A 24,051-nucleotide genomic window follows, 5' to 3' on the forward strand; every position below is an offset into this window, starting at 1 on the left:
ATAAATTAAGAAACATAGCATATTTGAAAAGTAGATTACACTTTCGTTATTTTACGTGTGTGGGGCGGTTATTAAACACACGATTTATTATGCATTACATTGGGAGGAAACAAGCGTGCATGTCGAAATACATTTATCGAAATGCATTTATGCGAAACAAAGAGACAGAAAGAGATGACTGAAACAATTAATTTGCATGTTACACGGCGATCTATATTTGTAATTGTAAATGCGTCAAGCGTTTATGGTTTTCATGGTTATCTCTTTGAAAAGTGAGATCAGTTTCGTTATTCATTTGATATTGTCTAATCACTTTATACATTCGTACTTTTTACGAATCACAAATTCTTATTTTTACGTATTACAAACATATGTATCGTAAGGAACACTTTTCAAAAATAAAATTAAAAAGTTACCGTAAAAATGACAAGGAATTATAAAAAATAGTGGTGAATATGCTGTAGATTGAATTGAATCTTAATCTAGTATTTCTTACACGACTAATACATAAATTTTAATATTTTTGGTACTTGGATTTGGATTTCACTTTTCATAAACTAAAAATGTAATAAGTAAAGCATCGAAAATAATAATAGTAGAATTTGTTAGAAATGAATACTCTTAGGAATTGTGTACGATAGCTAAAATTGGAGCACGCATAAAAATCAGTATTATTCTCCTTCTCTTTGCTTATGTATTCCCGTCACGAACACGTACGTACTCTTCGCATAATTGCGTGTAGATGAAATATTTATTGGGTCTGCATATATTACGGGGTGTCTTTCAATTATACGAATCCATTGTTTGCTGTGTGAAAAATTGCGATTCGAGAAATTTACCTCAATATATCAGTTTAATGAATATCTTTTGATCTTTTTTAAACATAATGTAAACATTGAGAACGAAAGTACAATAACGTTGGCATGGGTTGCGTGTCTTATTGTACTTTTTGTCGAGGACACGTTTCAGAGAAGCTACAGAATAACAAACGATAGAGCGATTACACTTACGATATGTGTACTGGTAATGATGGTAAGCACTTTTTTCTTTTATGCGATAAATGAACATTTTTTAATTAAACTTTCTCGAAATAAAGAATATTATAACCAGCTATAATACAGAATACTATAAACTAGAAATAAGCAAATCAATATCAATTTTATAAGAACATGTAATAATATAAGATATATAGATTATAATCATTTCTTGTTTTTTAGAATTAAATATGTTTGAAGAAAAAACTATAACTAAACATAAAGAATTAATACCATGTATAAACCAGGAATAAAAAGTTAATTTGGTTAAATTTTATAAGATTACGTAATAGTATAAGAAATTGTAACAACATTTATGTTCATTAATCACCTTGGAATTTATGATTGCTTAAATTTCTATATTTATGAAATTCGATGGTTGAATCTAACATTAATCACTATCCTTAATAACCTTAATAAAAACCTTAATAAAAAGGGAGACAAAGTCGAGTCGACATTAATAGCCATCAGAATTGAAAGTAGGTCGAAATCGAGTACATTCAATGTCAAATCAACGTGCCAACCAATCAAATAATTTTTATTCACTCGTTTTCCTATAATTCTATAATCTTAAGTTGGCTGTATCTTTTTTTGTATATTTTGTATATTTTGTATATACCACGTAGTGTGATGATCTAAAGTAAAAAGTATTCTTACAGTAGATAAAGTTTAAACCTTACACGAAGGGTTGAAATCATCGGATCGATACACTAATGTAATCAAAGACCTTGACGAAATGTACACACATAACTACGCCCTAACAACAGAGAAATATGGAATTGCGTCTTTCTCTCATCGATCGAAGAATTTTTAATCTCAGGCATAGTCGTTATTTAAGTAGTCTAATTAATTTTAGTAATTCTTTTTTTATTAAAGTATAGATAAGTTAGTGATAGGAAGAATACTCATTAGATATTTGTATTAATTACTTTCTATTCTCTTACTCATTAATAATGGCATTGCTAAATAAAAGAAGCTGCTTTTTTATAAGGACAGTTTACATAGCTGAAAGGATGACATTCATTCTTTCTGCTTTTTTCGCCCATAATTCTTTTTATCTACCGTAGTCTAGGATTCTTTATTTCATTAGAGATACGAGACAAGTTTCCGAGATTGTATTTAATGTCGCTCTCTTATTATATCAACTGTTGCTTGTAACTATGCAAATAGGAAAACATGAATTTATTAATGACGAGGGATTTCTTATACCAAATGTGATGTATTAAGTTCAATATTTACGATGTCTTAATTTAAGCACCATTGTTTTAAATATTCATCTATCGATTCGAGTTATTATCAAAAGTGATTTGAAGCTCCAAACAGGATTAAGAACTGAAACTTTTTACTACAATTTTCTTATAACTTTAAGAAAGGAGCTTGGAAAAATTCAGTTTGAAAAAATACGATTTCTTCATTGAAAAATAATTTGTCGAACAGATACGAAAAATATAGGAAAAATTAGAATACTTTATTGTAAAAACTTTCGCTCATTATCCCTCTACATTACGGAAAAGTTTATAACAAATAAAAATGATATTCAGTTGCGCATAAATTGCACATATTATAGAAAGTTTAGTATTACGGATTAAATTACAAAGTCTCTATATACCATTGATTAATTTCAATAAATTAAAAAACTTATAGAAGAAATTTGTTTGGAAACTGCATGAAACAAACTTGTGTCAAAGATTTAATTCAATATGATATTTTATTTTTTAAAATGTCATATTCTATAGAGAAAGAATTTATTTATGAAATATCAATTCGGAAAAATATAAAATTCATGAAACGATAAAAGCAAATTATGAGAGATAAATTCTATTATTGATAGGTCACAGTTGAATGTACTTTGTAACATAAATGGAAATCACGCAATTATGGCTCTTGATCGATAACAGAAATAGAAGAATCGTTTAACGAGTTTGTTCAACTGGCACGAATATATCTTCTGAACATGAAACTCATGTATTTCTGACAGAACTTCATTATTTATTGTGTTTGTTAAATTTAATTACGTTTTGATTTATTCCACTTAATCCGTTTTATTTAACTGAAAAAATATAAATGTATGCCAGAAGTTCCTTACACTGTTTGCCAAAATTATGACTCCATCGATTCTTTCTAATATATGATTTGAATAAAATAAATTTTTGAATTATCGACAACATATGAAGCTCAATCAGTCGAATCACGTCTAAACAATTTATATTTCTTCCTTTACAAACATGCTAACGCGAAATAAATATGATATGAAAAGAAACCGGTTAGATCTCTCACAACATACGATTTATACTCATTATACTATGAGGTGTGCATCTGAAATGAATTAACCTACTTTAAAAAGGACGTTCAGTAATGGTCGATAATAAAATACATGTTGCTCTATCTGAGTCTTTAAATCGGTAACGACACCATACCGTTCATACTATGAGACAGAATGAATGGTTGCATAAAACGCAGAAGATAAAATAATTAATATGAACTTTTGATTAAATATTAATTTGCGATATTCCATATATAAAATTATTAATTAGAAAATGAACTTCATGCTTCTTTCTTATTGGAGTTATTCATAAAATTACATTTGAAACGTGCGTAAAGTGATCTAATACATTACATATTCAAATCACAAGCAAGGTACAAGATAAAATTATGACGCCTTTGTAACCCCCTTTCAAGTTCCATATTCTGAAATACCGATTGTGCAAAGTATCAGAAGAAATATTTTATATCTTAGACAGAGATAGGAACGTATATTGGATATTTTTGACACGCAATTTTGGGGATCATCTGACTCCCTTTTCATTCTCGTGTCACATGCTACATTATTGATTTTATAATATATAGAATAAGATTGTAATCTTCATAATGGTTAAAATAAAAATTGAATGTAATTATGAAATTATAAATTATAAATTGTTATTTTAGATAACACAAAATTCTGTATTTTTTTAGTACTTATGTTATTCATCCTTCATACAGGTTAAATAAAAAGATGGATGATTGGAACGGTAATTTTGAACAGAAATTACAATATTCTTAATTCCATTTCGATTTTAACATGATCTGACTCGATAAATGATTTTATCTTTCAAATTGTTAATAATACGAGAAATATAATATTTTTCGATGTTTATTCCATTATTAATTTTTTTTGTATCTTCATCATAATAAATAAATTATAGTACAACTTTAACATAATCTAGACATTAATAACTATTTCAAACCTATATAAAAGCTGATCCAATAATGTAATTAAATTTCCATGTTAAAACTATAGTTCTATTTCATGCTAGATGAAAATTATCTTTAATTATTTCTATTACTTATTAATCAATTTCACTTGTCTGACAACGCACGCAAATATGTCGAAGTTGTCTACGTTCTAAAATATTCATATACAGCATTAACAATGAAAACGTTTTGCTACAACACTTACCTTTTTCCAGGAAACCACTCATTCGTGCCCATATAATGCAGATTTCATTACACAAAAACCGTAGGACTAAATATTTCTTATACCAGCGAAAATTTCTCGTACCACTCTATTTCGAAGTTCGTTAACTAATAATCGTTTTATGATGCAACATACGAAATTTAGATTCTCGAATGCGATTTTCGAACGCAATTCTTAAATGAGAAGGTGAGGGGGGAGAACGCCGATTTATCTTAAGATGTGTGAGTTTATTTGACGTCCGTAATGGGAGCATTAACATCTTAATATTTTCATTGTTATTCTCTCTACATTTATATGCTCTTATTGACTTATTATTACTGTGCGTTCATATAGTGACATGTTCAATGTTATATCGTTATATGAAAGAATCAATCAATCTTTTATGTTCTTTTCTTGTTCTTTCTTTGATTATTATGTATTTAGAGGTTAGAATCACCGGTAGCTTGTATTGTTATGTGGGGAGCACGAGGCGGCTACGGGTTCTCAGGGCGTAGAACCACGCCCTGGGATACCCCGATGAATCTGATATTCTCCTATAGCCGGATGGCGACTGGTCGGCGCCTTTGGCCCCCGCCAGTTTGCCGATCCGATGCGGAGAACCTCAGAGCAGTTGGTGGGCCCGTATCTGCCAAGACCACTCACCTCACCTTCTTGTGGGGCTCCCCGTCACCCTGCACCAGCCTTGACCGGGGCAGGGTGCGAAAGAGTGAGTGGCACCAGGATGGAAACCCTTGTTGACGACCTGGGCGATTTCTCAGAATTAGAATGGATAGAAAAACGAATCAAAGAAACGTTTACGGTGCAGGGGAGGGATACCCCAGCCGCGGGTTGTAAAGCGGGTCTTGCTGTGTCGTCATCGAGCAACCGTGGCCGTCCGGGAGTGGGCCGCCAGGCCCCCAGACACGCTCATGCGTCTGGCGAAGGGGACACGCGAACTGGGGGGTCTCGGAGAGGGTCGGAGGAACCCGACGTTATGACCGTCGGCCCGAGATCTTCGTGGGGCGGGATGCGGTGACGGCGCGGTGGAGGCGGCGGCGCGGTGGCGGCAGGGGGGGAGATCCGACAACGAAATGTCATCGTGCTCTTCCTATTCTACCGTTGCGGGCACGCTCGGCAAGCGGTTGTACCGCAGGATTACCGGGACCGCGGAAAGCACCGCCGCCAACGGTAGCGACGGAGGCGCTGGACGCCGCTCACAGCGGGGGGACGCGTCCGCCTCTACCATCCGCGGCGGTGCCGACGGCGGCGACAACACGCGAAGCGACGAAACGAGGATCGGACCGGTCGACAAGCAAGTAACCGTGAAGGACGCGGAACCGACCCATGATCAGGAAGAGGAGGATGTCGCATACCTGACAAGGAGGGTGCGCTTTCTGGAGAGAGAGGTCAGTCGTTTCCAAGAGGCAGTGGAATGGCTGACTAAGGAATGCACGGAAAGGGCAGCCAAAGATGACAACAACGACGGTGAAGGACAAGAGGTGGGGATCACCTCTACGAGGGGGACGAAAGAAAATGCTCCCGGGGCCCCAACGGGAACGATTAAGGGTCCCCCTCCAAACAAACAAAGGAAACGGATAGATTCGGTGGTCCAGGACCTCGAGATCCACTAGAGGATTTCAAGATCCTGTTGGAGGAGTGTCGGCGAGAAATAATGCCAGGGGGAGCGACCCCCCGGCTACAGACGCTTGCGTCGCCGCAAGAACCGTACAAGCACGATTGCGGCTGGCGAGAGACACCTCGCGGTCGACCGTGGAATCGTCGGCCGACGAGGCAGGATTTACTTCCGTTTTAGGCGGAGGAAGAGGGAGAGCGAGACGAAAGAATAGGAAGCCCACGGGGCAACCTCTTCCAACGGTCCATGCGCCGACCGAGGACGCTAGAACCAAGGGACGGGTATCGTCGTGTAATATCGGAAAATAAGGATAGAAATTTTTTTTCCGGATTACTTACAATTTATTAATATTAAATTGAATATACAAATATAAATTGGACAGAGAACGATATTTATTTAACGGAAACTAAATGCAATACTCGTATCTATATCAAATAACTTTACAGTTATTTGACCATTCTCGTCACAACGAATCTAACACACACACTCTCTCTCTCTAACAACTCTATCAATTCTCACGACTCTACTCTTCGACGACTTGAAACCTTTAACGACTCTACTCTTCGACGACTTGAAACCTTTAACGACTCTACTCTTCGACGACTCAATTAGCTCTGCTCTTCGCCAATACACTCCTGCCCAGTCGTGCTCGTTCTTGCTCTCACCCTCTCACACACATACACACTTTTCGGCTCACATACTCTGGCCTCTCGATTGCCACTCCTTGAAATATGAAACCGTACCTCTGTTTTGACGCTGCTTATCCTTTCTCGCGTCGCTGTTACTAGGCGCTCTTGGATGTAAACAAACCACGAAAGACGACGTACACGGTTTTTTTCTATTTTCAACCGACCTCTAATTCAAATCTATTCTACGATATTACAGTCGTCTTTTCCGTCGTCGACGTTGCGAACAGGGACCTTGGCACCCAGGACGGCGACCGACAGTGGCGGAACAAGGGCAGGGACTTTCGCGGAGGTGGCCGCTCGGCCTTCGGTGCGCCCCCGCACGGGAAGGGAATCCATGCGAGGAGCGGGCAACGGCGATGGATCCGGAGCTATCGGGGCAGGAAAGAGACGTAACGCTAGTGGGCGAAAACTACGCGGCGAGAAAGTCCCTTCCCTTCCCACGGTGTGCCGCGGTATCGCTCACCGTGAGCTCCACGTACAGGGATGCGATGTCAGTGGTGAAGAGGGAAGTCAAGCTCTCCGAACTCGACAAAACGGAGTCAAGACCGAGGAGGGCGATCACGGAGGCGCTGCTGTTCGAAATCTCAGGCCAGGAGACTGAGAGCAAAGCATCGCGACTGGCCGAGCGGATGGCGGTCACGCTGACGGGTTTGCTCTCCAAGGTAATCGTGCCGCGAAGGACGGCCGGCTGGAGGACTCGGTCACCTCAGAGGAGGTGACAGCCGCCATTGCTGAGGCCGGGGGCTGTCACGCCGACGAGGTCAACGTGGGAGTCATACGCTCCGCTCCTCGGGGCCTCGGGTCGGTATGGCTACGCTGCCAGCCGACAACGGCCAGCAAAATCAGCAGAGGAGGAGACGCCCGACCAGGAGGTAGAATTAACATAGGCTGGTCAGCGGCGAGGGTTTCCCCTCTCCCTGCACGCTGACTCCAATGCTTCAGATGCATGGAATCGGGTCACGTGCGCCTGGACTGCACATCGACGGCGGACCGATCGCAGCGCTGCTACCGGTGCGGGGCGGAAGGACATCGCGCGGGGCTGCTCGCGTCGCACCGTATGGGGTCACCGGCATGCAAACCGCCTGCCCGTAAGAAGAGGGCCGCACAGGAAACAAGGACCGTTCCAGGCGACGGTGGGGACGCGGTGACGAGGAAGGAAACGATGCCGCCGTCAACTGACCCCACGAAGGCCGAAGAGAGGACAGAGAAGTCGGACACAACGACTGCGAGGGGAACAGCCTGGAGAAGGCTATGGAGACGGAGCCTTCCCCGACGTGAGCCGAAGAAGAGGAGGAGGACAACTGCTCCGGCAGTGCAATCTTAACCGCTCCCGCCCAGCACAGAACTTAATGTTCCAGAGCCTGACGGAGCGGCGGATTGGTCTGGCGGCAGTGGCCGAGCCGTACAGTATTCCCGACGCGTCACGAGGCGCTGGGGATCTGATCGGCTTGGTCACCATATTCTGGACCGGGATCGCGGTAACCCCTCCAGCTTGGTGATCGAGCGGGGATGGGGCTTTGTGGCCGTGAAATGGGGCGACCTGGCCGTGGTGACCGTCTACGTGTCGCCCAACATCAGCCGGACAGAATACGCCTCCTTTCTGGACGGACTCGCAGCTTGCGCGAGGCGTTTGGGCGCCTGCCCGTCACTGGTCCTCGGGGTCTTCAACGCCCACTCAACGGAGTGGTGCTCCCACAGGACCAACGGAAGGGGGCGCGACGTACAGATCTTGGCGGCCGCACTCGATCTCTGGCTTATGAATCGGGGGTCGGCCAGCACGTGCGTGGCGTGGCGGGACGAGTCCATAGTGGACCTCACATAGGCAAACCCTGCCGCATCCCGCCGTGTTTCCGGTTGGGAGGTCTCCTCCGGGGAGACCCACTCGGACTACCTTTACATCTTGATGAAGGTGGCGGTTGGCGGCGCGATGGGCGACCGTTCGTTGGGTGCGCCCATCGGCCCACCGGGATGGAGAAGAAAATTCCCGCGGTGGGCGGTGACCCGCGGCGACGAGGACTTCATGGCGGCGGCCGCTATAGCCGTCGCTTGGTTGGAAGAACCCCCGACTGACGAGGACGCGGAAGCGGGAGCGACCCGGCTGAGACGCGACATGCACGCGATCTGCGATTCGTGTATGCCGCGGTCTGGAGACCCGCGCCGCTCCGGCGCGGTGTACTGGTGGTCCGAGGAGATCGCTCCTCTCCGCGCGGCGTTCATCCACGCTCGACGCCAGTACACCAGATCCCGCCGTAGGCGGCGGGTGGACGAAGTCACGGTGGCTCGTCTGTACGAGGCCTGCCGCAAAGCGCGGAGGGCCCTGCAACGAGCCATCCAGGAGGCGAAGAGGCATGGCCAGCCTCGACTCCGATCCCTGGAGGCACTCCTTAACGGAGAGCATGGACCCCCGGTTCCTGGAGGGGGTCGTCGGCACCCCAACGAACGAGGGAGATGGCAGCTCTACCGAAGAGGAGGAGCAGGAGTCTCAGCCGCCGGAAGAAGAACCGCGTGTCACCGATGGAGTCCCGGCCCGCCTGTGGAAGGACGTCGCCGGGGTCTTGGTCCCGAGACTAATGCGTCTGTTCGACGGATGCCTGTCTCGGGGTGAATTCCCCGCTTCGTGAAAGGAGGAGCGGATCTACGACCGACGCTGTCGCCCGCATCCGCTCCCTTGTCGAGCGGACCGAGCGGCGTGGTTACGTGGCGTTGGCCGTGTCGCTGGACGTGGTCAACGCCTTCAACAGCATCCCCTGGGACAGGATATGCCGGGCCCTCGAATTTCATCGGGTGCCAGCGTACCTGCGGGGTGTGATCCGGGCGTTCCTCCGGGACCGGAGTATCGTCTATACCGTCCGGGGCGGAGAGGTGACCGGGAGGGCTGTACACCGCGGAGTCTCGCAGGGTTCTGTGTTGGGTCCGTTGCTGTGGAACATCGCGTACGACGCAGTGCTTCGGACGCCGATGCCTCCGAAATCGGCACTGTCGTGCTACGCCGACGACACGTTGGTGCTGGTCTGGGGCACGGCATGGGGTAGAACCGTCCGCCTGGCGGAGCTGGCGGTGGCCTGCGTGGTCGCGGAGATCAAGGGATTTTGACTGAGGGTGTCCCCTGAGAAGTCCGAGGCAATGTGGTTTTGCCGCAAGGCCGATCACGGGACGCCTCCAGCGGGTTATTGCCTGAGGTTGCAGGGGGCTGAGATCGGGGTCGGAACCACCATGAAGTATCTGGGCCTAACCCTCGACAGCTGCTGGACCTTCAGCGCTCACTTCGAGCGCCTGGCACCGTCTGTTGAGACGACGGCGAACGCCTTAGGACGTTTGCTGCCTCGGCTGGGCTAGCCCGACGTCGGAGTGCGCCGACTGTACGCCGGCGTGGTGCGATCGAAACTCCTCTACGGAGCTCCGATCTGGGGAGAGGACCTGATGACCAACCGTCGCAGTCTCCTAACGGTCAGGAGACTGCACAGAATGGTGGCCAGGGTAGTGAGGGTCTTCCGCACCATTTCGGCGACAGCAGCGGCGGTGCTCGCCGGGTTTCCCCCGTTTGGGCGTCAACGTCAGGGTTCGGGCTCGGCGGGCTTTGCTCGACAGATGGCGCGCCAGCCTCGACACGAGAGCGGGTGCGCCGGGGATAAGTGTCCTCGGGGCCATGCTTCCAAATTGGGACGTTTGGTTGGACGGCGGCGGGTCTCCCCTGACCTACAGGGTGACGCTGGTGCTCATCGGACATGGTTGTTTCGGTGAGTATCTGCACCGAATCGGGAAAGCGGTGACCGCGCGCTGCCACCACTGCAATGCGAGCGTAGACTCGGCGCAGCACACGCTGGAATACTGCCCGTCGTGGGCGCGGCCGCGCCGCGACCTCATCGTGGAAATCGGATGGGACCTCTCGCCACCGACGATCCTCGAGGTATTGCTGGTAAGCAAGAGAAGGAGGAGGGCCATGACCTCCTTCTGTGAGCATGTTATGCTTTGAAAAGAGGCCGCGGAGATGGTGAGGGTGCGGTACTCTCACCGGCGAGGGCGCGGCAGAGGCCGTGGACGCGCTTCGGTGAGGCGCGCTAGGTCCGCCGCGCCCCCCGGTGGGGTGCAAACTTAGGCGCTGGCAGCTCAGCGCCCCGGGGCCGCAAAGCAGCCCGGTAGGGGAACCGAACTGCCTGATATGGTGGCTCCGGTGACGACGCGCGGTGTGACGTGGCCGCACATCGCTCCATTAGGGGACGTATTAAGCGAAGGGGTGGGGGGGCGGTGCATCGTTCACGTCGGTTCTCTGGCCCCTCTCGATCGCAGCCCGGACGGTCATCGTGGAGGTTTTAGTCGGTTGGAGTCCGGCACTACCACGCCGCTTTTCTCCAGAAGCGACCTGGTGTCCGTGCGGATTTCCTCTACGTTAATAAAAAAAAAAGTTTGTATTGTTATGTAGATGTCGAAACGATATCTAAGAATTCGATTATTTCTACATATTTGTATATATATATGTATATATTTGTATATTTCATAATTGGTGTTAGTTTTATCCAACTTTTTGAAGGTCTTGAATGCTTTTATACAGATTATTGCGATTGCGTGATTGACTTCAGAGGTGATTGTACTATCGACGCCATGCTGATTGATGTTTAATCTGATGACTTTTCATGTTGTTAGGACGTTTGATTTATTGTAACAAAGCCAAACGTACGTATATGTATTTATTGGATTGCACGTAGCATTTGGTGAAGATTTTAGATTTATTTTGTGATATACAAGTTTTAGTTTGTAATGAATATTTAGTATACCTCATTATAGACAATTATACATATATGTATCTTGTTCATAATATTAAAGTGAAGGTAATAAAAATTAGAAAATTTACTATTTTTGCTTCCAATACATTTAATCATTTCTTTTATCTCAAATAGGAATATATTGGAACTCATATTGGTACTACTATTTCATTGTATTGTAGCATAGAAACTTGCAGTAGATTCAACTATTTGACACTATTAAGAAAACAAAATGCACGTTCATCACAGTTAGGTTCATATTCAATCTTCATAATATGATGTTAACGAAAAATTAATAATAGCCACTTAACAGTTAAGCTTTACAAAGCAGTAGCTTTTTCTAAACAAACGTTCGGTGAATAAGAAGAAGATAAAAAATATGTAAACAGTATCTTGTTTCTTCCGTTATATTTCCTCCCTTCCTAACACACCTTTATTAAGATATTAAATCGTTTTTACTTTCACAGAATGCTCGTAATCGCGCGCAGTGCGGTCGATAGAATCAATGTTTGCAGCGTAGTAGTATTTTTAATATTCTCAAGACCACAGTAGCTCTCACTAACTTCAATTAGAATAAAGATTTAATGCCAGTATATATTTTAATTTTATTCAAGGAAATGTGTACGCGAAATTAGAATCAGTGCATATTCGCCGATCATTACTTAAATGGACGTATTAATAGTTTTTTCATTTATTTGTACATATTATATGTGTTTTTAAATATTCGTTTCCGGTATTAGAGCCAATGATCAACTTTTCTTAAGATGTAATGGCTTTCCAAAAATTAATGACGTAAATATTTTTCTATATATTGTACTTTTTTAAATTTTGTTCTTGATTTAATTATTATTAAGGAACAAGTAAATCAGTAATTTGGGAAGTTTCAAATTTGTATTCTTCTATCAAAATAAAATTCAGGTTAACACAAAGCCTTAATGTTGCATTTTAACCTTTATTATTATTAGAGTTTTAAATGTGATAGAATCCATATTTGACTACTTTTATTTTTTTAAATAATCTGTGACTTCAAGAACAATTATAATATTCTTTGTTTTCTTTAAGATTCTACAGCTTCCACCTTCTTCAATGGGGTCCAATGATTCTTTCTCAATGATGGTCTATCTTGATTCGTGATGACGAGTACCTCTGAGTTACTGTAACGTCCTTCACATCGAACTGTGGTGAGTTTCATATATTTTGTTTCTTCAGTTGCCTAATCATGCCATGGGATGAAAGGTCCGAATCGATGCAAGTGACTGGTTATATTCTGTAGAATTTTTTTACGATCGTAGTGGCATTTATTATATACAGAATGAGTAGAAACATTTCTAGTGTTTCATTTATTTGTCTAGGTCTTCCTGCGTATTGCGTAACTTCATAGCAATAATATGATATTGAGATGATTAATTTTTCATTAACAATATAAATATACCGGTGCATGTGCAGCATGTCCTGGCCGTTGTGGAGGACAGGAAAGCCGAAACGCGAACCTGGATCGACGATAGTATACACGAGATCAGCCCAGATCCAGGACAGATTATCGCGGTCAGCGCAGAATAACTGCGGTAATCAGTCCACCTGCACAAAACGTCGGAGCAAGCGATCCTTTGGCCACCACCATCAACGTGTTGAGCGAACGGATGACCCAAATGCAAGCGCAAATAAATGCGCTGAGTCTAGGTAGTACCCGCTCTGCACAAAGACGAAGCCGGAGTCGTCGGAGATCGACTTCAAGAGACTGACTACAGCAGTTCGGACTTTGTTACTACCACGCATTCCACACATTTCAAGAACGCACGAAAAAGTGCCGTTCCCCATGCACTTGGAATACGGGAAACGGAACCACCCGTCCGTAAACGCGGCAAGCGATGACGGCCTAGTATCCCGCCGTATATTCGTGATGGACAAGTACTCAAACATCTCCTTTCTAGTGGACATCGGCGCCGACATATGCGTATATCCGCGCAACAAAATACATGGCCCCGCGAACAGAAGCGAGTACGAACTGTTCGCGGCCAACGGAACGCGGATCGCAACATACGGTACCATCGCGATTAACCTAAACCTGTCCCTAAGACGAGCCTTCAAATAGCGTTTTACAGTAGCCGACGTCCAAGCGCCCATCATCGGCATGGATTTTTTGAGCCGCTATGGGTTGCTCGTGGACCCGCGAAAGAAAAGATTCCTCGACACGACAACCCAGTTGTCATCAATGGGATACGCTGCCACAGCCGACGAAGTATCGATAAAAACTATTATCGGCGAATCAGTTTACCACTAACTCTTGGCGGAATTTCCAGACCTAACTCGTCCACCGGTTTTCGGAAGAGAGAAGACTCGACACGATGTGGTACACCACATCGAAACCACACCCGGCACACCTGTCTACAGCAAACCCCGCCGCCTCGCATTTCATCGACTTCAACAGGTTAAAGCAGAGTTTGAAACGATGATCGAGCAAGGCGTGAAGAAGGATGGGAACCTACTACCATGTGGCGACTATCGTGCATTGAACGCTCGCACCGTACCCAACAGGTACACGCCGCCACATATCGAAGACTTCGCGCAACATCTACATGGTAAGAATAGCTTTTCAAAAATCGATCTTGTTCGCACATATCATCAAATTCCGATTGCGCCCGAAGACAATCAAGAAAACCGCGATAACGACACCTTCCGGACTTTTCGAAGCAACCAACATGATGTTTGGACTTCGGAACGCCGCGCGAACACGTCAGCGATTCGTCGACGAAATCACACGTGGTCTCGATTTCGTCTACGCGTACATCGATGACTTTCTTATAATTCCGGAAAACGAAAAACAACATCGCGAACATTCGCGAATCCTGTTCAACCGCCTCAACGATTACGGTGTAGTGATAGACCACACGGAATGCGAATTCGGCGCGCACGAAATCACATTCCTCGGATATATGGTAAACTTCGACGGAATTAAGCCGCTGGCCGAACGTGTCGAATCGATCGTAAATATTTTGAAGCCCGCGAACGTTAAGCAGCTACGTAGGTACCTCGGTATGATTAACTTCTACCGACATTTCATACCGGGGATCGCGAAAATACTTCAGCCACTTAATGATCTGTTAAAATGTGCGAAAAAGAGCAACGCGCCCATTGAGTGGTCGGAACAATCTGAAAACAGCTTTCGCGAATCAAAACGTGCCTTCGCGAACGCCACAATGCTAGCGCATCCGATACCAGGTGCGCCCGTCAGCCTCGCGGTAGACGCGTCCGATTACGCAATAGGTACAGTATTGCAACAACGCGCGAACGACGAATGGCAGCCGCTAGGGTTCGTCACGAAATCCTTGACCCCCGCGCAGCGAAAATATAGCGCGTATGATCGCGAACTACTCGTGATGTACACCGTGGTCAAACGTTTTCGACAGAAGGCCGTAGAAGGCAGAAATTTCGCAATATACACCGATCACAAGCCCTTGACATACGCATACAAATCTAGAGAATCTAAAATCTAGAGAAATGCTCGCCGCGACAATTTCGATATTTAGATTATATTGGTCAATTTACAACCGACATTCATCACATAAAAAGTCTAAACAACGATGTAGCCGACGCTCTGCCACGCATCGCAGCGATATAAAAGTCCGTAGATCGCCAAACGCTCGCCGCCGCGCAAGAAAATGACATCGAGCTACGCGAATTAGTCAAATCCGATACATACGCGTTACACCTAAAAAAGATACGTTTTCTCGATTACGATATAGAAATATATTGCGACGTATCGGACGACACCGTACGACCGTATGTTCCGAAATCTTTGCGACGCAACGTATTTAACTCGTTACGTGGACTTTCCCATTCAGCGATACGCGTTACACAAAAATTGGTGACGACGCGTTTCGTCTGGCCTTCGATAAACAAGGATTACCGAACTTGGACACTACAATGTATCTCGTGTCAACAATGTAAAGTCACCAGGCACATATCCTCACCCATCGGAACATTCGGAGAGTTAGGCCGATTCGAACACATACACATAGACATTATCGTGATGCAGTATTCGCAAGGCTATCGATATTGTCTAACGTGTATCGACCATTTTTCGCGTTGGCCCGAAGCCATTCCCATCGTCGATATAAAAGCGGCAATCGTTGCTTCGACCCTCCTTTCTACATGGATATCTCGTTTCGGCGTGTCTTTTAAAATAACATCATAACCAAAGACGCCAATTCGAATCAAAATTATTTGAGGAATTATGCCGGTTGCTCGGCATTAAGCATTTGCGCATGACGACCTAACACCCTGCGTCCAACGGGATGGTAGAGCGTTTGCACCATCAACTGAAAGCAGCAATCAAATGCCACGATATAAGCAACTGGGTAGAAATCTTGCCAATTGTTTTATTGGGGATACGAACTGCTATAAAGGAGGATCTGAACGCAATGGCAGCCGAAATGGTTTATGACACCGGCATACGATTGCCGGCAGAATTCTTCGTACCAGCGAAGCAACAGGCCAATTCCGAACACGCAAATCGTTTAAAAGAACGGATAGAAAAAATCAGACCACACCCGATTACACGACGCGGCGCGAAGAAAACTTTCGTTTTTCGCTAACTAAAAATATCGCCCTATGTATTTTTACGCTGCCTTTACAACCACCCTACGACGGGCTATATAAGGTGATACAGCAAGGCGAAAAAAATTGTACAATAGAAATAAACAATAAACATATAAAGGTATCCATAAACCGATTAAAACCCACTTTTATTGTAACCGACGATATCGAACATCAGCAGCTCGAAAATAGCGCAGGAACCCACGACGTGTTCACATCGCGCAAAACCCCAACAATGCAAAATACTAAACGAGCACAGCAAAGCGAAGGTGACTCAAGAAGTCATTACACCACGCGCGCGGGCAGGAAAGTTCACTTTGTAGGCAGGTTGTAGATAAGTTAGTACATAAGATCTACCTGTGTAAAAAATAAAGATTAACGTAAGGGGGTACTGTAGCGGCACTCGACAAAGACTCTATCCATCGAACAAGATGATTGCCAGACGTCGGAACATTTTTATAGCATATTTTCTACCTAACCTAAAGACCCGCTATAAACCTTAGGATTTCTCTAACTAAGGTTCTTCAAACGAGCAAATATCCTTTGTTTTAGCATTTCCTAAAGTTTATTACATACTATAGAAAGATACGGGAAATATGGTTTTTCTCACGTACGATGCTTCCCATTAGCAAAATTCTCTCGAGGGCGATTAGCATCTTTCCTCAACCACCGACCTAGAGATTAACTAATTAACAGTAACGTCCATTTTCCTCACTTTCCTAATGAAAATTTTCCTCGACGAAGCCGATGATCTTGTATCCTTAGACACACCCATCATAGTTTTCTTCTGCAGCATCATCGTGACGGAAAGTCAGCCAAGAGTCGAGTCTCGAGTCGTCAATCGATAGTCTCCAGTCAGCAGTCGTTTGTTGGTAGTCGATAGTTGACTAGGTCCCTCGACGCAATCATCCTCCGAACTCGCTCCGCACACTCTGCTGAATCGCTATCGTAACGCATTGTCTAGAAGTCGAACTTGTAACCGCGAAGCGCGAACCGCTAATTGTAATCGCAAGCTCTACGCAAAGTGTACAACGAGAATATTTGTTAATTAGTATATTGTTAACTATACTCTAGTTTTTCTTCAGCACATATCATGACTAACCACTTGAAAAGATTTAATTAAAATCTTATCCTTAGGATTTTTTAATCAATTTTTTTTAAGATTTAGGTTGTTTTTTTCGCATAACGAGCAAGGATTGATTGTTTCGTAAATGTATGTATAAGAAAAGGAAAATTTATTTGAAGATTAATAAACCTTACGTAGAAAGGAGTGGATGAGAATTACTGTTCCAATCAACTGTTTCATAACATTTAGAATATATAAAACAAGGACGTACAATGTACAAGCACTGTAAAGATACAAAATTCTCTAGTTTACTTTTAATAGTAAAATATTCTGTTCTATGCATATCTTATTTGTAATTTCATAACAACATTTAATTTCTTTCCCAACCACTGATAACATTGGAATTTAACATATTCTATACTGAATCGGCAACGTTGAAGATGACAAGACTTAAAATGATACGTGAGCTTCAATGCCTCCCAGAATTAGGAGAAAAAAAGTACATTGTATTGTGTTTCTACTTTTCAGTACTGTACTCGAATAATATATAGTACAATGTGAAATAATAAGAGTGGATGATGAAACTTACTTAAATACTTACTCATTGGAAGGGAAGATATGTAATACTTACCGTCAGTAGATATTTTTCTAACATGCAAGGTATAGATAGAAAATAGTTTTCTTGTTTTGTACAAACATCTTAATAATTATGGGATATGTCTTTAGTACTATTACATTATCAATAACGTAACTTACAATTAATAGTTAGCATCGATTAGTACATTAGAAAATGTAAACATCAACTATCACAATATCACCTTTTCAGAAAACAATGTATATTAGTGCAAATTGGGAAATTTAAATTTTGCCTTTAAATTATTTCAGAAATCTATTATAGGTAACGTTTCAAAGTTGCAACTCAAATATATGTACGTACAAAAGAGAAAACTACTTTATCAACAAAACGGAAGCTTCACTTACCTTGAGCTGTTCCTGTCGCTTATAGGCGTGTAGCATTAGTTGTTTCCTTTCCTCTTCTGACATTAATGGTTCACGAGCAGGTCTTCCGCCTCCTCTTTTCTGCAGCTTGATAATAATCTTTGTCTTTTCGTTCATCCCGACATAATCCTTTAATTTCGTCCCTGGTAATAATTCTTTTCCTGAGAACCAAAGTTGTGCCAGTTGCACATCTATAACCTGCGACCATCAAATGTATCCTATAGCATCTACAAAGTTCTAATCGAACAATTACCAATAATTATATAAATAAAAAATGGTTTGTTATTTTCAAATAATTTTTGTTTATTCAAGTATCATTTGAATAAAATTTTATTCGATTTAATCTATTTGAAATGTTAGTCAAATAAACTCGAACTCTGACCTCGAGCGATGCTTGAGTGCCGCTCAAATCCTCCGTGTTCTCGAATTCCTGACGGATAATATCATGAGGAGGAAGCCCCATTGGATAAACGATCGTCACGGCACCTCTTAGAATGTCCAATGCCTCTTGCACGGTTTTCTGTGTCACCAGCTTTTCTTGCTGCACCAACTTCTACGAAGTCCAAAAACGAGAGAAAAGACGCCAGAAACACATTAGTAGAACACATAGGGCGAAAACGAGAAAAGTCTATCCTTCAGTTGATAAAAACAAGAAACGAGGAACATACACATACACACAGACATATAGGATGAAAATTACCTTCGAAACCATAGTTCGTGCCTCTTCGATCGTTTTCTTCAAGACCTCCTGCATCTTCACGTTAGGTTGTTTGCCATTTCTGCGGCCTGAAACATGGAAACCACTCGTGGTAACATTCTGGCTGAGACTGGCAAGCAATTAATGCAACGATTACAAGCCCATTCGAAGCAACAAAAATCCTGGTTGAGCCAATTTCTCGCCTGCGTTGCACGCTCCATTCCCGATAACCATATATTTGCATGCGCCCTAAGCGCGGCCGTTTAGAGCGGCGTAAAATAAACTGCATCGTTATTCCCTTCCCTTGGCTCAAAAGTCCGTCGCTTGTATATACGAGATTAAAAATATAATTTGTCATCAAAAAATTCTTCACCTTTTTACGATATTTTAACTTTTTTTTAGGTATATATGTTTTGATTTATATAATTTATAATTCCTAACTATCTTAGCATTTCTAAGAAAAATAATGTACATTGTACATAATCATTGACGATAAAATTGTAGTTAGGTCTTCGTAAACAAATTTCATGCACACAAGATATTTCATTTAATATTAATAGTACTCTTGAATCCTATTATATCTATAAAATTCTATAAATTAACTCTTTCACATCCACGGAAAGGATGTTTCATAGAATGAATTCTACAGAATCCGTATAATTTCCATCAGCGACCTCATATTGTTAAATAACCATATTTAAAATGTCGTTTATGAACGACTTTCTATGGCAAAATGTGTAGGTACTATTTGTTTCGTCTATTAATGTGAAAAAGCTAATATAAATATGCGCATACATGCCAGTATCCTCCTGAAGGAGCTAAATACGTTTCCACGTACCTATGACGTCCTTGTTAAAGGTCCATCCGCCTATCGGCACGCATTTTTCACCCCACTCGTCCTTGAGCTTGAGCTCCTCAACCTGTTCGTCGGTGAGACCCATCATGTCATGGGGCAGCATGGTGCCGTGCTTAATCAGCTCCTCGATTTCTATTTTTCGAAAAACACAGACCATGGTGCACGGTTAAACGTAACTCCACGTAATTATTATCCCGGCGCGACGTGTGACTAATATTACATGGTGCGCAGGATGGATGGGTTCATAAACTCGGCCCTCCACTTCTTATTACGCGCTGTTATTACGAGCCGCGGGTGAGGCCTTCCACGAGAGATAATCGTTAATGGATTTCTCGCGTTAGCGTTCCGTACAGGAACCGAGACCGACTATAACGAAGCAGAAGAGTCCATTGGAAATGGTAAAAAAATCGTCGAGATTCGACTAGTACTCGTGTGAACATACGACCACGTACAAATGATAATTCATTGCTTTAAGAACGTATGTAATTGCTAATGGAGAATTGCTTCCTTGGTTAGTTGTATTTAATTGATCGTAAATTGTTATTCTCTTTCGCGGATCTATGTGAAAGGTCAATCAGTCGTTGGGTGGAAATTGTTAGCATTTTTTGGTATTAACGTCTTTGTAATTTAATATAGATTTATAAATTTGGGATGCTATACAAGTCTATATATATATAAACATTTAAGAACAAAAAGTCCTACAACATTCATTATATTAGAAAAAATCCCAAATTTGAAAAGTTCCTTCAATATCCAGAAAGGTTCAAGTTCGAAGATAACAAAGAATAAAGACGTAAAATCTCTCTGGTCAAGAAAAATTTATAAATAAACGGCAGTATGTAGACAATGTTAAAACATGTCATTGGATTAATGGCACAATCGGAGAATAGATGAAGGGATACGTAACTTGTTATCGTCAATGAAATCATTGGCATTCGTGCGGCCCGCAGTAATACTCGATAAAATCGTACGCGTTCGGTTTGCGAGAGGCCGTTACATGCACGTGAAAATAAAAAGGCCGAGAAAACGGTAATAATGCGTTTTACGTTGTTACCTCGGGACAACTCATGCCACTTAACTTGCGATCCCGCAGTCAACTGTGCCTAAATAAAGTGTAACTTTCCACGGACAAGCGAACGTTTTCTTTTGCCACGCTGTTAGATATGTCATCTTTCTCGATCTGATTCCCCCTTTCCGAGATACAAGCGATCATTACCATAACATATTCTTGAGACTTTCAGCCGACCGTTGTAAATAATAGTAATGTCGTATATAATGTCTTCAATCCGAGCCTCCACGAGTGTGTCGTACAGAAACTGGCTCTCGTCGCCTTTCTTCACGTGCAGCCGAACCATTTTCTCAGAAAGCTTGGAACAAAGCGTACGTGACCACTTTCAGCTTCTTGTAGCATGTATTACTTTATTTATATGAGATGCGACGAGCGATAAACATCATAGTCTTTAACGATAGGCTGGAAGACTCTACCAGTGTGATTAAAATAATCGATTCATAATTTTTTTACAGAATTTTGAGAAAATAATGTAAAACTTCAAATTCAGAAGGTGTATTTTTTCAGCTACATGAGGAAATATATCACGTAATATGTTATATTTCACGTTAGTAATTAAGAATTAATATGGTTACTAAAAGGGGTTCATATGACGTTCAGATAACATTACAGTGACAGACATTCTACATATTGTATTGCTGGTAACACGAGATACTATCATTTTCATTATAAAATATTGGAAACATTAATAAGAATAATGAAGTTAATTAATTCTAGAGTATGTTTATCGCTTCTCGTGATATGATAATACTATAATATTGTAAATATGACAATGTAAATAGGTTACCTTTTCAATACAGCTAGTCAGTTCCAAAGATTTGGTGCTGTCAGTCAATAAAACAAATTGTTAATCGGTTTGACACTTAACTCACTTAAGAATTCCAAGGTAAATTATTCTTCGAAGAAAAATGTATCTACTTGATGTTGGAAACGAAATGTATGCAACACGTGTTACACGATAATAGAAATTGACAGTACCCTTTAAAGCGAAAATAGCAGCTTGTGTCCGGCTAACTGATCGAGAAACGGCAAGATCATAGCACGAACGCGAAAACGCCAATGTATTGCTCGTGGTAACGCAAAGTATCGATTAAACAACTCGTGATAAATCGTTTTTAACTTTAACTGATCGTTCATTGCACAACTGAAAATCGTAAATACGCGAGCTGTAACTTGATTGTTTCGAAAAAACGCGTTTTGGAATGTAATTAAATGGCTCGTACGCGAGGTGTACAAAATAAAACAATCTCGTTTAATGAGTATATAATCGTGTTTCATTATTGTATAATATACATATTTACATATTCTAGTGAAACACGGATTACAAGAATAAAGACGACCATATATCGTTACAAATAACGGAGAAACATTCAGACGCGCTCTCTTGCCTGCTCTCTCTCTCTCTCTTTCTCTCTCTCTCTCTCTCCCTCTCTCCCGCTCTCTCGTTCTTTCTTTCTCTCTCACTCATTCACATTCGCGGTACTCCCTACTGGCGTTTTTTGGACACAAAAATATCATCGATATATTTCTTTCTTTTCCATGTAATTACTCTATGTGTCAATAATATAATAATTATATTAATAATAATAATTAAATATTCTCGACGCAGCGTTCGTAGAATAAAAATCTATACACTTATATCCGATATCCGTAACTTCATCTAACTTGTAAATGACTAGTATTATGTTAAAATACACTTATAATTCGATTCGATGAGGTGTATTATTTCTCCAGGTCGTTTTTTTCCCGATTCGGTATATTTGTATAATATATTTTTTTCTTTTTCTTCATTTTCTTTTAAGGTGTAAGGGGAGTCTGAATGAAGGTGGTCCCTATGCGTTAATAGTGCATGCACAAACGTATCTTGAACGATGACGGATTCGTTCTAAATGCTTGACTGTCCGAGAACAATTGAAAAAAACAGTTCCCCGGGCCACCGGCTCGATTGACATTTACAATTTCAGACAGACAATTAACAATAGACGCTATGACGATTTTTCAACGCTTCAACATCGATAATACAAGTGACAATGACAATTGCTTAATTAACGCGAGTTTCACATCGTTTGCGCCTGATTGCAACGGGCGCGAGAACTTACACATTTACTCAAAATCCTTTCGCATTGCTCGATTAAATCGGATTAATCGTAAGATTAGGGCATTATAGGGGAAGGAGACGTAATTTTACGACGATTTGGAAAAGAAATACAATTTGAAATTGCACGTACAGAAATATCGAACGCAAGTGGACCGCGTTGGACGTCCAATTTTCACGTTGTTAGCTATTTTGTATATAAATGGAATATACGTAAATACATTGTATAATTGCGTATCCATTACAATAATTTCACACACGGTCCTCGTGGTCATCTAAATTGTGACATGTACAAAAAGAATCGATCTGAAAGAACTATGTCTCGAGATACTCGTTACGACGGCGCGTGATATGATACAATAGAAATATTGGCATTTGGTCCGAAAGAAACATACAAAATAGGGGTTCTTAAGTGCTAAACAGTGAATTAATAATATTGTGCGCTGCTTCATTCTCCTATCGATCGCTTGTATATCATTTGGTGAGATTAAAACATCGTGCGACGCGGAATATTACATACACAGATTGCAACAGCATTTGTAGCGACTACAAATCCAAAAATATTCTACGTCCATTCTCTCACATGCTTCGCGTATATTTTAATCGATACGATTATTGAAATCATTCTATCTAACCATTGAAAAAGGCAACATTATTTGCTACGTTAGCGTTCTTCTTCTTTACATCGAAACATCGCAAAAGATTGTATATTCCACAATATGTTATCGCCGAAGACAAAAAGCATCGCTCAGTGGAACTTCGATTAACATTATAACATCTGACTACGGATATTTGCAAAAATAGTGCGCTGTATCCTACGTACACAGGGGAAACACGTACTAGCCCATTTTTAACTTTCCTTCGACTCGGTCTCCTGCCTTTTTTATTTTTTATTTTTTTTTTCTTTAAATGACTTTCACGATCACTGGACGGCAAGATCCTTAGACAATAAAACATCACACCGAGAGAATTTTCGTCTAGAATTACGATAACAATAAATTCTTTCTTCTTCATCCTCTAACAACACGATTAATAATAATTCGTCTAATTCTATACATCTCAGGCTTCAACAAAAAATGCTTCACATCAATTAAAGCTCGTGCATGGTACCGTTAACGTTT

The 24,051-nt window shown here is 42.0% G+C and overlaps 1 protein-coding gene across 1 annotated transcript; it reads right to left on the reverse strand.

Moving 5' to 3' along the window:
* Positions 1-18,020: 18,020 nt before the first annotated feature.
* On the reverse strand, positions 18,021-23,920 carry LOC126869537 (cilia- and flagella-associated protein 298). The gene is made up of 6 exons (XM_050626188.1): positions 20,983-23,920; positions 19,749-19,898; positions 18,914-18,999; positions 18,596-18,766; positions 18,196-18,411; positions 18,021-18,032 (listed from the first exon to the last, which is right to left on the reverse strand). The coding sequence occupies exons 1-6, from the start codon at positions 21,119-21,121 to the stop codon at positions 18,021-18,023; spliced, it is 774 nt and encodes a 257-aa protein (XP_050482145.1). The 5' UTR covers positions 21,122-23,920.
* Positions 23,921-24,051: the final 131 nt, after the last annotated feature.

The sequence above is a fragment of the Bombus huntii genome, chromosome 9, assembly GCF_024542735.1.
Source record: "Bombus huntii isolate Logan2020A chromosome 9, iyBomHunt1.1, whole genome shotgun sequence".
Taxonomy (NCBI): domain Eukaryota; kingdom Metazoa; phylum Arthropoda; class Insecta; order Hymenoptera; family Apidae; genus Bombus; species Bombus huntii.